Source organism: Sceloporus occidentalis, unplaced genomic scaffold (genome assembly GCF_023333645.1).
Source record: "Sceloporus occidentalis isolate IW3139 unplaced genomic scaffold, rSceOcc1.0.p SCAF_1, whole genome shotgun sequence".
NCBI lineage: Eukaryota > Metazoa > Chordata > Lepidosauria > Squamata > Phrynosomatidae > Sceloporus > Sceloporus occidentalis.
The window spans coordinates 71,824,146-71,840,146 of NW_028316981.1; the positions used below are offsets into that span (position 1 = coordinate 71,824,146).

At 41.1% G+C, this 16,001-nt stretch overlaps 1 protein-coding gene across 1 annotated transcript in view; it reads right to left on the reverse strand.

The window, feature by feature from the left end:
* The window catches only part of BAP1 (BRCA1 associated deubiquitinase 1), a 30,922-nt gene extending 20,968 nt beyond the window's left edge, over positions 1-9,954 (reverse strand). The window contains exons 1-7 of the mRNA XM_089524642.1: positions 9,857-9,954; positions 7,423-7,452; positions 7,286-7,340; positions 6,455-6,587; positions 3,573-3,692; positions 2,408-2,469; positions 1,322-1,464 (exon numbers count right to left, since the gene is read on the reverse strand). Of these exons, the coding sequence (XP_089380768.1) occupies positions 1,322-1,464; positions 2,408-2,469; positions 3,573-3,692; positions 6,455-6,587; positions 7,286-7,340; positions 7,423-7,452; positions 9,857-9,893 (580 nt within the window). The 5' untranslated portion in view covers positions 9,894-9,954. The remainder of the gene's footprint in view (positions 1-1,321; positions 1,465-2,407; positions 2,470-3,572; positions 3,693-6,454; positions 6,588-7,285; positions 7,341-7,422; positions 7,453-9,856) is intronic.
* Between the last annotated feature and the right edge of the window lie 6,047 nt (positions 9,955-16,001).

Below are 16,001 nucleotides of genomic sequence, written 5' to 3' on the forward strand. Positions count from 1 at the left end.
CTGATCCTTGGGAGTCCTTGGGGTGGAGAGCAGAGAAAGAGTGGGGTCTGTCCTCCTTTTTTGCAAGCCCTGATCCTTGGGGTTCCTTGGGGTGGAGAGCAGAGAAAGAGTGGGGTCTGTCCTCTTTTTTTGGCAAGCCCTGATCCTTGGGAGTCCTTGGGGTGGAAAGCAGAGAAAGGCCTGTTACAGACAGCCAAAATAAAGTTGCTTCGAGTCACAGTGGAGGTATGGTATTTCAATGATGCATGCGTCCTAAGAGTCCAGAAGTCGCACCAAAGCCACGCTCCAGCCCTAAGGACTGGAATGTGGCTTTGGTGTGGCTTCTGGACTCTTAGGACGCATGCATCATTGAAACACCATGCCTCCACTGTGACTCGAAGCAGCTTTATTTTGGCTGTCTGTAACAGGCCAAAGTGTGGTTTTGTAAGGGGAAGAGTGTGTGTGTGTGTGCCAAGGTTTGTTTCCCCTTTTTCATGCTGAGACTGATGCTTGGGAGATGTCCAGAGAGAGATATATAGGGAGGGAAGTGGTGCTTTGTTTCCCCCTTTAGATCTTTTGTAACATCCTCCAGTGTTTGACCCTCAACTTATTCATGGGTCATATCAAAATCCATGATTTTGGATCCAAAAACTGCCCTCGACTTATACATGAGGTTGACTTATACATGAGTATATACGGTATCTATTGTAACTGTATACTTGGTAATCTGAGACACCATATATATATATATATATGGAAAGTAATTCACAGGTGGGGCACCATCAAAAGTCGCATTCTCACCTCAGCAGCTGAAAATTTAGAGAAGAGTGTGCAGGCAGATTCACAGAAGAACAAGCAGATATTGAAAGACCTCTGGCCCTAAAACACATTTAATTTATACTGCACATATTTGTAGAAAGTATTTTACTCTTCTGTTGCTACCTCAACTTGATATTAGCCTCTGGAGAGCAAATCTGAGTTGCTGCTAGACAGACATGGATAACCAACAGAATGTTTTTTTCCCTCTCTGCTATTAACTCCCTTCATTTTATATGCTATACTTAACAACCCCAATCCTAAATATGCTGTAAATTTTAAATTAAATTAAATTAATGTATTTAAAAGATATATTCAGAACAGCAGCGATGGCCAACTTTAGTCTTGTTAGATACAACTTATTGTTAGAGTAATTAAAATAAGAGGTTAATACAACAGGGTTAACATGTAAAAATGTTGTTATATGTAAACTACTGAACCACTGATTATTCAAAACAGTTTCTAACATAAGATGACATTTTCAACACTCTGGTAAGATAAAAGTTTAGGTGACGGGGTCCCTTACCATGGTCAATGGGATAAACCTTCAGCCCATCCAGTTCAAAAAGTCGTCCCTTAATAGGAACGTAACTGACAAAGTGAAAAGCCTCCATTGTCCGCACAGCACTGATCCCATTCTGTTTTTCTGGTAAATGTCTGGGCTCTGGCCTGCCAAATAAACAAGTATTCATGTTTGATTTATTTGTTCTATTTTATTTATCTCCCACCTTTCTTCTGAACGGGAGTTCACATAGGAGTCAAAACAAATACATGAATTAAAATGTAATAATAATAATAATAATAATAATAGAATTTATTTGTATCCCGCCCCTCTGAGAACAATCGGGGCGGCTAACAAAGTTAAAAATACAGAACATATAAAATCCCTACTACCCTCCCCTCCTTAAAAAAGTATTACATCCAATACAGTATTAAAAAGGCACACACAAAAAAAAAAACACAAACAAACATACAAGTTAAAAACTGACCAAAAAGTCAGCAGCATCACACCCGCAAACAATCAGTGGGATCAGCAGTATCTTTCCCAGACATTCTTCTAAGGCCGGGTTCTCTATTCTGGGAAGGCCTGCCGGAAGAGATCTGTCTTAACAGCCTTTTTAAAGCTGTCTAAGGATGTAAGCAGACGGATCTCATCCGGCAGGCCATTCCACAGTCTGGGGGCGACGATGGAAAATGCCCTCTGGGAGGTAGTCGAAAGCCTAGATTTTTGTGGCTGAAGTAGGCCTCTCCCAGAGGAGCGGAGTGCGCAGGGAGGATTGTAGGGGAGAAGGCGGTCCCGAAGATAGTTTGGACCCAAGCCATTTAGGGCTTTAAAGGTGATAACCAACACCTTGTACTGTAGTAGTAAACAGGGTTAAAACACTATTATTAAAACATAAAAGCATTTAAAATCATGTCAACAACAGTTAAAAACAATGCAGCACACGAACCTCATTAAAGATCTTTCCATATAGCCACTTTGTCACCAAATGCTTGTTCAAATAAAAAGTCTTTACCTGCCGACAGAAGATGATCAGGGAGGGGGCATATGTTGTCAGAGCATATGTAGTCTGCTTCGCAATACACTGTGTTCTGTGACCATCTCACTTACCTAGCATGGCTGTTATGTGCCTTGGCCAGTTCTGGGGCATTTCCAATGGCATAACCTTTACTCTATGAGAGTGGGTGGCAGTGATGGAGAAACAAAACAAGAAGAGAGGACAAATTCTATCAGAATCAGATACAGTTTTATTTACACAATCATCTCCTATCACCTCAGAAAGTGCCTTTGCCCCATACACTTACAATATATTTCCCGCCACGTAGAGAAAGAAAGAAAACACACATCCTTGCCTTGGCACAACCAGAATTCTACTTTGCTGGCTAGATGCCTGCTTTCACACAGCCTTATATGCATAAGGGTTTTCTGGTGAAACTACAACCATTGTTTGACCAAACTTTTTTTAAAGGCCATCTCCTGTTGTGGTACTTCATTTTTTAGTTTTTGAATTTATTTAATATCCCACATATCTTCTAGCACTGAATCCAAGGCAGCTTACAAGAAGTTGGCAAGTACCCAAAATACTTATGTACCATGTTTGTCTATAGGTTGTGTGTGGAAATCATTGGAACAATTATTAGGAATTATTAGAAAAATCTATTGCAACCTGCATACACTCCATGTTACTTTGTGTTTCTGAAGAAAGGAGGAAATCACCTTAGGTGCAAATGCCTCACCGCAACATTTCCAGTTCCCAAACATCTAACCCCTCCTTCTTCATAGCCATACTACTGACACAGCACTAATGGTCTATTGTCTGAATAGGTGCCCCCTACTGCAGTTCAAACCATAGACCTTCAGTACAAAATGATACACATAGACACTAAAGCTTCCTTAAATAATAAGGGCAATAATAATAATAATAATAATAGTAATAATAATGTTTCATTATTTTTTCTGTGACTTTGTATTTAAAATTTTCCTTACTGTTATCCACCTCAATCTTCAAACGGGAGAGGCAGGATACAAATAAATATTTTATTATTTTATTATTATTATTATTAAACCATAGACCTTCAGTACAAAATGATATACATATACAGTTAAGCTTCCTTATATCATAAGGGCAAACAAGAAGAGGGGAATAGACCAAGGTGGCAAAAAAAAAAAAAAAAGGTTGGCACCAAGAAAGATGTTACTAAAGTACTATGGGATATCAGCAGCTTACAATGATCTCAGCTTGACTCAAGTCTCCATGCACACTGCCACACCATACCTCTGGACTAAATCCTTTGGTAAACTCCTTCATTCGGCTCAGAGTAGGCCCCAGATCCACACTACTGCAGTTCAAGAGGACACTCAGCAATGCATGTGTGGCACAAGAATTGGGAATCAACTATATAAAAAGAGAAAACATTTACATACAATACGAAAAGCAAAGCAACCAAACAACCAACTAGACTATGCAAAAAAGTAGTAGGACTCTGTCCTGGGCCCAGTGCTATTCAACATCTTTATCAATGACCTGGATGACAGAATTGGGAGCATACTGATCAAATTTGCAGATGACACCAAATTAGGGGGAATAGCTAATACCCCAGAGGACAGGATCAAGATTCAAAATGACCTGAATAGACTAGAAAGCTGGGCCAAAGCTAACAAAATGAAATTCAACACAGAGAAATGTAAGGTATTGCACTTAGGGCGGAAAAATAAAATGCACAGATATAGGATGGGTGACACCTGGCTGAATGAAACTACGTGTGAAAGGGATCTAGGAGTCCAAGTAGACCACAAGTTGAACATGAGTGAACAGTGTGATGCGGCAGCTAAAAAGGCCAATGCTATTTTAGGCTGCATCAATAGAAGTATAGTGTCTAGATCAAGAGAAGTAATAGTGCCACTCTATTCTGCTTTGGTCAGGCCCCACCTAGAATATTGTGTCCAGTTCTGGGCACCACAATTCAGAAAGGACATTGAGAAACTGGAGCGTGTCCAAAGGAGGGCGACAAAAATGGTGAAGGGTCTGGAAACCATGCCCTATGAGGAACGACTTAGGGAGCTGGGGATGTTTAGCCTGGAGAAAAGAAGGTTAAGAGGTGATATGATAGCCCTGTTTAAATATTTGAAAGGATGTCATATTGAAGAGGGAGCAAGCTTGTTTTCTGCTGCTCCAGAGAACAGGACCCGGAACAATGGATGCAAGCTACAGGAAAAGAGATTCCACCTGAACATTAGGAGGAACTTCCTGACAGTAAGGGCTGTTTGACAATGGAATGCACTCCCTCAGAGGGTGATAGAGTCTCCTTCCTTGGAGGTCTTTAAACAGAGGCTGGATGGCCATCTGTCAGGGATGCTTTGATTTGGATTTCCTGCATGGCAGGGGGTTGGACTGGATGGCCCTAGTGGTCTCTTCCAACTCTACGATTCTATTATTCTATGAAAATTGTGATGTCAAAGTAATTATTATTCTATTATTTATCAAACATATATAGCCTCTCATCAAAGAAATTATCTGAGTAGCTTACAGAGCAAAACATAAAACACATACAGTATCAAAAATGCAATATACATAACTAAAAGGAATAAATAGGCCATTGAATTTCATCTCCTGCTGCAAGACCCATCTATTTGTCAGCTCTACAGAGATCAACCTTCACAGCTCAGACTACAGAATTACATCAATATGCCATTACTAGAAAATCAGACTGACAAAAATCATTTAAGAATGCACATCACAGGGTAAACAAAGAGTAAACACTGCATCCAATGCAATGACACTCCTCAAACCCAGATCCATCTCAATCATGTTATTTATATATGATTGAAAAGAATGTATGTGTGTATGTAGATGTATGAGAGAGAGAAAGAATGAATGTGTATGCATGTATGAATAAACAGCACTGTTTACATACAGAACAAAGGTTTATGGGGGGAAATGCAAAATAGAAATACATTCCTCAGTGATGTCAGTTGGAATGGGAATAATAATGAACAGCATTCAATAGCAGCAATCAAATGATACTTCAGTTTACAAGAAAACATGATATCTTTCTAAGCAGCCTAACAGATGCACTCATTTCTTGAACATTTCAGAACTCAAAATCAAGGTGGACACTGCAACTAAATTAAACCGGAAAGTCTGTTTCAGTATAAACAGATATAAGGGAATCTTGTAGCATCTTTTGAGTCTGAAAAAAAATTATAACAAACTTTCACTCTAGCCCAGTGATGGCGAACCTATGTGACGCGTGCCAGAGGTGGCACTCAGAGCCCTCTCTGTGGGCACACATGCTGTTGCCCTAGCAGAGTTTGCCAGAGTTTCTTACTAGAAAGCCAGACGAACGTGGCACTTTGCAATAAATAAGTGGGGTCTAGGTTACAGTTTGGGCACTCAGTCTGTAAAAGGTTCACCATCCCTGCTCTAGCCCATGCATTGCATCTGATGAAGTGGACTAGACTCCATAAAAGAATATGCTAGAAATTTCTTTTTATCAGGGTGGGTCTATACCAGCCAGAATATTCCAGGCTACTCTCAAAGTATTATGGCCTTAAACCTGTCCAAAATTCTCCCTGTCACCTCCACATTTCAGGTTGATGCCAAGTGGCTGTCTACATATGCATCCCACTGTACTGCTTAGCACTGTTACTGCTGGTACAAGTTGCTCCCTCTGGGATCAAATACAAGGCCTCCAGCATCCATCACATACCTGGGTGCTTTGTTGTGACCTCAATGGGAGAGACTTGAGGCAGTGGCAGTGATGCCGGGCAGCACAGTGGGATGCATGTGTAGACAGCCACCCAGCGTCACTTCAGAGTACTTTGGATTTTTTTTGGAAAATCCAGGGCAAAAGGTAAATCTTTTTAATGTGGTTTAAAGCAAGGATGGCCTAGATTCAATGTGGAACTGGCTTCATTTCCTAAAGACAGTTGGCACTTTGGCCCTGCATCATAAGAACAGGCCACAGCAAGAGGGACAAAATAGTTACAGTGGGCCCTCTCCTTAAGCAGGAGATCCTCCCGCATAAGGGAAAATCCGCCTATGCTCAAGCCCCACAGAAAATAATGCATGTGGCAGAGCGGCACTAAGGATCAGATATTTTGCTCTTATTCTACCCAATTGTGGAGACTGTTTTCTCTTCATCCATAACTGCTTACCTGATGAGCAAAGAACATGTTATTGACAATGTCATCATCAATCACTGATGTCTCATCTACCAGAGTAGAGACTTTCCGTCGGGAGCGGCGCTCTTCAATCCATTTGAAAAGGAAGATGAACCCATAGACTGGCCTGGTAAAAAGAATGGAAACACCAGAGCAAGAGTGGAGCTGCATCCCTTTTGAAGTAATGTGAACAATTCTCTAGCCTGAAAATTCTACTCATTTAGTCAACAACTGGCAATCACAGGGAGCTTGTAAAATGCAGACAAAGCCAATACAGCCACATAACATATTCCCATTCCAGCCTTCCTCACCAATTCTCTAGATGGTCCCAAATACAGGCAGTTGGATACTCAGACAACAACTGAGCATACTACCAGCCATTTGGGAATTTATCAGTCTCTACATTTGTCCCACTCAACTATCACCTAATCACTCACTGAATCTGTACTACTCTGTGTTGCAGCAGAGGGCCTGGAGCACAGTTGTTCACAGCAGTTTGCATGTGGTAGGACAGAACCTCAAGCAACTCTAGAACTTTCTATAAAAGTCATTATCATCAAACAAACTAACAATCTGAATGCAACAGCACTGTGGTATGGTTTACTTTTACAATACATGTTAAAGACTACTTTTCTTGAATCTCTTTCCCAATTATAACCTGCTATGGCACTCATCATTAACAACCACCCCATTCTAAAGATTCTTGGCACTTCCTTTAGGGCAGTAACAGAACACTGAAACAGTCATTCACAAATGTGGGAACAAGTCACAACTTCAGAAAAATATTTTGGTTCTCTCTAATTCATAGAAATGCTTGTAGCTTACCCTTGACATTTGCTTTGTAGATCATAGATTTCTTCAACTTGCACCCCCTTAACACCTGTAGGAAGATACAACAAGAGTTAGCGTATGAGAGACAGAGCTCAGGACGGGTTCATCCATTAGACTATCATCATACTCACCAAAATCCTCTACTAAGAGTGTGAAGAGCCCTGGAAAAGGATATAAAAAAGTATTACTTGCTAATCATGTGTATTTGGCAGAGGGTAAATCCTGACATTTCATTTAAATTAACCTAAAGTAAATTCCCCCATGTACATTCTATTCTTCCTCAAAACCCCACAATAATGTACATGGAGAGGGCAACACTATGTGGTAGGCTAGGGCAAGAAAGTGTGAGAAGCTCAGTTTCAGGCAGTGAGCTTTGCAGTATGAGTAAGAATTCAAACCAAGATCTGTAGTCCAAGTCTGATACAGAGTAAAAGGGGCTGGGTGATATTTCTTGAGTCTGGCATATTCTGGGGTAGTCAAATTCATACTTGGAATATGCACATGAAAGTAGTACAGAAATCTCCCTAGCCCTGGAAAATAGGTGCATTATCTCTAGTACAGAAGGGATAAAGAAGACTAATGATGAAAGACGTGATAACTGGATACATGATTTAAGCTAATTTAATAATGTCTGCAAGCATGGTATAGTGGCTTGAGTCTTGGACTGCAAAAGATCAGGGTTCGATTCTTGGTTCAGCCATGAAACCAACTGGGTGACCTTGGGCAAGTCACATACTCTCAACCCCAGAAAATCCTCTGATAGGTTTGCCTTAGGGTCTTCATGAGTCAGAAAAGGCTTGAAGGCACACAACATTTGCTTTTAGGGCAGCAATGGCTAACAGGATTTGTGCAACTAAATTGTTTAGCCTTTCTATTCCTGATAGAATATTGTTCCTAAAGAAGCCAGAGTGGCATAGTGGTTTGAGCATTGGACTATGATTGGAGATCAGGGTTCGATTCTGCGCTTGGCCATGAAACCCGCTGGGTGTCCCTGAGCAAGTCACACTCTCTCAGCCTCAGAGGAAGACAATGGCAAACACCATCTAAGCATACCATGCTATGACAGGGCTGCTTAAGTCAGAAACAACTTGAAGGCACACAACAACAAACAAGTGTGGCATAATGTTTTGAGCTTTTGTCTATAACTCTGGAGAGCAGGGTTCAAATCCCTTCAGCCATGGAAACCCACCAGGTGACCCTCAGCAAGTCACATTCTCTCAGCCTCAGGAAAGGCAATGGCAAAAACCCCTCTGAACACATCTTTCCAAGAAAACCCCGTCGCCATAAGTCAGAAACAACCAGAAGGCACAACACAATACCTCCTGTATCGTAACTGTATTATATTTATTTGTATCCCACTCTTTCCTCAAAACTGGGGCCCAGTGCTGCTCACAACATTAAAAAGGCCAGTACAGTCAAAAGCATATATAAAAGTGATACGTCAAAACAGAATTAAATTCTTACAATACTTAAACAGACTAATCATTAAAAGAATTAAAAAAAAAACATTAGAGCAAAATACTGGTCCAAAACACACTGCAGAGATCATCCAGGTTGAGACCGTTTTAACTGCCCTGGCTCAGTGCTAGGGAATCCTGGGAACTGCAGTTTGTTATGGCACCAGAGCTCTCTCTCTCTCTCTGACAGAGAAGGCTCAGTGTCCCACAAAACTACAGTCCCCAGAATTGCCTAGGACTGCGCCAGGGCAGTTAAAGAGGTCTCAAGCTGGATTATTTCTGCAGTGTGTTTAAGACCACTGTCGCAAGCCATCCTGAGTTCCAGTTCTGGAAGGAGGGAAGGCAGCATATAAAACAACAACAACAACAACAACACGGTTCCAGCTTTCAAGCTGAGTTAGAGACAATACTGTTCAGGGAAGCTTTCCCAGACATCACTGGATTGATACTGCAGGTTTATCTTTTTTATTTATGAGCTGCTATATTTTATTATTCAATGATAATATTATTAATGTGTATCTTGACAAACTATTTTTGTAGAATGTACACCACAGGCGGGCGGGCGGGCGAGTTTTATTCTATTCGACTTTTCACTGAGTGTGTGTACAGCGCTGTGTCAATTTACAGTGCTTTATAAACAAAGCTTAATAATAATAATAATAACATAATTAATAATACAATAATAATAATAAAAATAAGGCTGATTATATTTAGTTCTACTTTTAACTGATTGTATGTGCAGCGCTGTGTCAATTTACAGTGCTTTATAAATAAAGCTTAATAATAATAACATTATTAATAATTAAATAATAATAATAATAATAACACAATAACAATAATAATATTAAGGCTTATTTTGTTTTATCCTATTTTATTCTATCCTTAACTGACCAACCGTGCAAATTTACAGCTAAAGCTTAATAACAGAGTAATAATAATAGCATTCTTAATAATACAGAAATAATAATAATACAATAATAATAATAATAACCCAGCTCCTGCAAAGTTAAAAATAAAAGGGGGGGGAGTCCTTTATTCCTCCTCCTCCTCCCCTACCCGCCTCCTTACCCTCAGGGAGGGTCCCCTCCCTGCCTCCCTCCCTGCTCACCGGGGTCGCTCTCCAGCTCCAGCCAGCCCTTATTCATCTTCCCCTGGGTCAGGACTCAGCGCCATGACCGGGCCCAGGCCCCGCCCACTCCGCCTCCAGCGCCCCCCCGCAGCCGTTAGGAACGTTAGCCACGCCCCTGCCTTCCCCCCCCTCCAATGCGCGCGCGCTCTCCCTTCGGTTTCCTTCTCGCTCCCTCTGTCCCCCCCTCAACACGCAACACAGAAACCCCTCACGACCATAGCACCGCCCACCGCGCTGCGTCATATCAACGCGCCGGGTCGCGAATTGCGCGCATGCGCACACAGCCAAAAGGAAGCCAGCAACGGCAGACCAGGCCCATGGTCTCCAAAACCACAGAGCCCAGTTGGAGAGCGTTCTGTAACTGCCCTGGCTTCAGTGCCAGGGAGAAATCCTGGGAACTGTAGTTTTGTGAGACATTGAGCCTTCTCTGTCAGAGAGCTCGAACTACGTTTCCCAGGATTCCCTAGCACTCAAGACTACCTGCTAGCATTCAAATACATTTTAAAAGCCTGTTGTGCCCCACACACACACTTAGGGGCCAGGTGAATCCGGCTTGCTATTGCTGTGTGCCATCAAGTCGTTACCAACTTATGGCGACCCTAACCTATCTTTGGGTTGTCTTGGCAAGATTTCTTCAGAGGAGGTTTGCCATTGCCTTCCCCTGAGGCTGAGAGAGTGTGACTTGCCCAAGGTCACCCAGTGGGTTTCATGGCCACGCTTGGAATCGAACCCTGGTCTCCAAAGTCATCGTCCAGTGCTCAAACCACTGTGCCACACTGCTCTCTCGATTTGGCATCACCACCTAAATCAAAAAATGGATGTATAGTTCCTCCCAGTGCCAAGGTCTGAGTCCTGTACCCTCAGTAATGTGTGGGAGCAGGAATTTCGGCAGTGGCGTCAGTAGCGTTGGCGTCACCCGGTGCGGTAACTCAAGGTGTCACCACCACCTCCACTGAGCTCCTGTCATTTCACACCATACAGAACCCTTAGTAATGTTTTGTGTACTAATGTTATTCATATATCACTGAATGTAACGGTAGCAGTCGTGATATAATTAATTAAAAATTAAAATGATACTTTTAAATCACAAATATTCAAATACTTACATACCACCAGGTTAGGACAAATAAAACAAAACAAAATGGAAATCCAGAACACATGGGAGGAATGGAGGCTAGTTGCACAGAGAAATACACAGAGGCTGCATCCACACTGCAGAAGTAATACATTTTGACACCACTATAACTGTCATGGTTCAATGCTATGGAATTCTGGGAATTGTAGTCTCGTGAGACTTTTAGCTCTGGTGTCACAACAAACTACAAATCCCAGAATTCCATAGCATTGACCCGTAGCAATTAAATGTTAAAGTGGTGTCAAATTACATTATTTCTGCAGCAGTGCAGATGCAGCCAAAAATAAACCTCAGGATTGGTGCTACTTTTGCTATTCCAAGAAGAAGAGCATCATCAGTTTACCATAAGATGGCAGCATTGTCAAAGGCGGGGAATTTCATGCAAACAGTCCAGGGTTGGTTGTTTTTTTCAAAACCTTACCCATTTAATAGCCATTGGCATTTTTAACACTTGCATGTGTAATTACCTACATCTTTCAAGAATAAGATAGATCATATGAAAACTGTTGATGTCTGCTTCTTTGGAGATACCGGGGTGGGGGGTGGGGGGTAGTGAGCAGTTTTGGTCCATAAAGAAAAATGCTAGTATCCATATTTAGATCACAACTTTATGACATCAAACAAAATGTCACACAATAGTGTGCAGGCTTTCAGTTTCTCCAGGCATTTCCAAGACAGTAAGCAAAGCAAGGAAAAAGTAAGCTTGATGGTGCTGAAGCTATATTTGGTCTATGACCATAAATAAAGGATTGCTTGATTGATTAGTGCTGAACTTATATTGTTCAATTATAACAGTTTGATACCACTTTAACTACCATGGCTATTTCCTATATAGTTCTAGGATCTGTAGTGTCATACTAAGCATTCTCTGTCTTGTAGCAATGAGTCTCTCCAGGGGAATTTTTAATTAGCTCAATTAATTATTAGGTTGTGCTACAAGCAAGCTTTTATGGAACCGTTTCCCACCTGTATACCAAGCAAAAAGAGATCAAAGTAATATTGCAGAGGCAGAATTTTCTGCATAGAGTGTTTCTTTTATTAAGGGAGAAATCACACAACAATCCATATCCATTCACACATACATGCCAGGACTAAGGAAATCAGGAGTTAGCTTGGAATAGCTGGAGGCTGAACTAATAGCAATACTTATACAAGACAAGGCTCAACTCCAGATCCAGTTGTGAGGGGGATGGCATTGGATATGACTGTTCAGATGAGCAAAGGGAGGGGGGGGGGACACAGATGTACAGGGACCAGTCAGAGTTCACAGTGACAGAGTGTCCCTGTGTCTTCCAACTAGCCCACTAACAAAGGATTTTGGGGATCTTTTTTAGGCAAAAACTAGCCTGAAGACAAAGATGTTTGTCCTACATCAAAGGAAATCAAATCTACATTGTAAAGTATTGCTTGGACTGGCCACATCCAGGGTGAGGATGAAGTTGTAAATCATCCTTATCGGGCTTGTCCAGCAAAACAGCCTGCTTCAATCACCTGTCTTCCTGACTTCGGAGGTGTTAAAGTTTCTCATTTGCAACTCCCAAGCTATTCTGTTTGATGTGTATATGGGGTAGTGTGGAAGTGACCACTTGCCTCAGAGATTATGGTTGCCCAGGGTACAGCGTCCGTTTGGGGCCATAGGCACACACACCAAAATTCAGAAGATTTCGGCTTAGCTTAACAGTCTAGTGTCCTTCTTGAACTATAATACTGAAGCTCTTTGTAGCAGGGAATTCTACAGTGAGCCCTCCACATTCACAGCTTTGACTTTTGCGGATTTGATTATTCATGGATTTGATTAATATGTTCTCTCTTGAAATCTCTAGATCCTCCAACATGCCCCTATCGTCAACTTTTGCCAAAAATCACACAGGAAAACCTAGAAATTCCTAGAGAGAACACTTTTCTAGGCATTTGTAGGGCCTCCAGTACAATGCTATGGTCAATTTATGGCAGATATTGGTCATAGAGTTGCTCCAGAGGACCTAGAGATTCCTTGAGAGGTAAATAAGTAGGGTTTTTTTATTTGCATTTTTCCCATTTTCCCACTTTCACAGAGATCCTATGCCCCTAACACCAGTGAATGTGGAGGGCCCACTCTAATTTCTTCACAAAAATATAAATCCCATTATTCCATAGTATAGAGCCATGGCCATTAACGTGGTATCAAAGCATTACCATTGTCTAATGAGGATCTATCTATCTATCTATCTATCTATCTATCTATCTATCTATCTATCTATCCAAAGTCAGCATTTAGACATTGTTGAAATATTTACCCTGTCCAGTGCAGGAACTTATGTGATGTTGGTTCCAGGCGTGCCTTCACGTTGGTTCTGACATATGACAACCCTAAGGGATCATGCAGTTTTCTTGGGAAGATTTGTTCAGAGGAGGTTTGCTGTTGCCTTCCCCTGAGGCCAAGAGCATATGACATGGTCCTCCAGTAAATTTCATGGCCAAACTGGGAATCTCATCTTTGTCTCAAGAGCCCTAGTCCAACACTCAAACTACTACACCATGCTGGCAAGCTAAATTTTAAATTTAAATATTGTGCTACCATTTAAAAAAAAATCATATGCATGATAGAAATCAAATGGGCATTTTCAAGTAGTAGTTGGATGGAATATAGCCTCACAAAATAAAGATCTATTTCTGCTTGCACAGGACCAAAAGCTGCTACACAATTATACGACTTTGGTATTACTTTAACTGCCATGGCTTCATTGTGTGAATCCTATGATTTATTGTTTGGGAATATACTTAGAATCTGCTGGCCAAGAATTCTAATGCATAAAACAGAGAGGTGGTGAGTACCAAAGGTCACTTAAGAGGAGTTTCACATGTCTGAGAGACAATTTAAACCTGCACTCTTTTGGTCATAGTGAGACAGCCAAAGCACTAGACCACACTGACTCCCAGACCTGCAGGAATTATTACCTGTAGCAGAAGTTGGAAAAGTTACTGTTTTAGACTGTAGACCCCAGAATCTCACAGCCAGTATTGCCACTGGTGATGTTGAGTGTGGGATTCTGGATGATTTAGTCCACAAAAGCCATTTCTCCAAGCTCGGACCTAGAGTAGATAGGAGCTTGCATTCTCATGTAGTCACCCAACCATCTTTTATCCCTGCAAAGCCTAAACAGTAAAACAGATATGACATAGTTGCTACCATTGTAAGCAATAGCCCTGTTTAAAAATAAATAAATAAAATAATGGCCTATCAGACTAAAGTTATCCCTTTAAATAAGGAGGGGACATCTGGTAACTATTAAACACGGACCAACCATCTATCTTAAGTGTCCAGCTCATCTGCTATTGAATTAGACAATCTGATAGAAGACTTTATGTGATTGCAAAAGCACCCTATTTCAGTTGCATCACAGTCAGAAGATATATTATCCTCTTCTTTATTGCAGATTTCCATAAAACCTTCTTAATACTACCAGTGAACATTCCCATATAAGTAAAATATTATTTGTGCAATCATTATACTGTAATTTGAACAGCATGCCAGGAATTACACAGTTTATTGTGAAACAAGCACTTGCTTAGCCTGAAAGTGGGGCGGAGGAGAATAGCTGTAATCTTCATTTTTTGGCACTGGCAAGCATGTTGTGATTTCTTGTTCCGAGTGAGCAGAAGCCCCACTTGGGGATAATAGCTGCCAGGGCTGTGCTGAACCAAATATTGTCAATAAAGCAGCTGCTTAAAGAGGTCCCCAAGGAGTTGTCTCAATTGCCCAAAAAGCAATCAGGTCTTAGCAAGTCCCACCTGGGTCTGAGGAGATCCACCATGAAACAATATAGAACTGAATTAGGAGATCTTTAGCTATCCAGGTGTTAATTAATGACTACACTCATCCCTCCATATTTGCGGCTTTGATTATTCACGGATTTTATTAATATATTCTCTCTAGGAATATCTAGGTCCCCCAGCACAACTCTATGGTCAATTTTAACCAAAAGTCACACTGAGGGACCTAGAGATTCCTAGAGTGAATACTTCTCTAGGTATTTGTAGCTCCTCCAGTGCAATTCTGTGTCAATGTCTGGCAGATGTTGACCACAGAGATGCACTGGAGAACCTAAAGATTCCAAGATAGGTGTTCTCTCAGGTAAAAACATAATGTTTTTGTTATTTGCAGTTTTTCCACGTTCACAGGGGTCCTGTGCCCCTAACCCCAGCAAATGTGGAGGGATGAGTGTACAGTGGACCCTTGTTATACGCTGGGGTTTGGTTCCAAGATCCCCCGTGTATAACAAAATCCGTGTATGCTCAAGTCCCATTAAATATAATGACATAGCAAAATGATGTCCCTAATAAAAAATGGAACATCAAGGTAAATTTATACTTTTTTGGAACATTTTCAAACCGTGTATGCTTGAATCCGTGTATAAAAAAATCCGTGTATAAGAAGGGCCGACTGTACATGCATTACAGCTCTCCAGAGATCAGACTGGTTAGGGTTCCTTGGAATTTGAGGCTCAATAACATCTGGAGGACTGCAGGTTCTCCCAGCCCTGGTGCAGAATCTGAAATGTCTTTCCAACTATAAATTTACAAGATAAGGAATGTTCGTGATTAGTTTTTACACCTTTTACAAAAGAAACTGCACCCAAGTACTAATTTGAGTGCTTCCCTTGTAAAACTAACATATTGTCCATATTCATAAATTGCACAATGCACACATTTCTGTCTTTATGAACGATTCACACTCAAATGTAGTCGGCCCTCTGTATCCACAGATTCTATGTCCACGGATTCAAGCCATCCACAGCTTGAAAATACTTTCTAAAAAAAGCAAGCTTGATTTTGCCATTTTATATAAGGGACACCAGTTTACTACCCTATTATATATAGTGAGACTTGAGCATCTATGGATTTTGGTATCCATAGGGTATCCTGGAACCAAACCCCAGTGAATACCAAGGGCCCACTGTATATGGGGTTTTGTTGTTGTCTCATGCAATCTATATCAAAGGAAAAGCT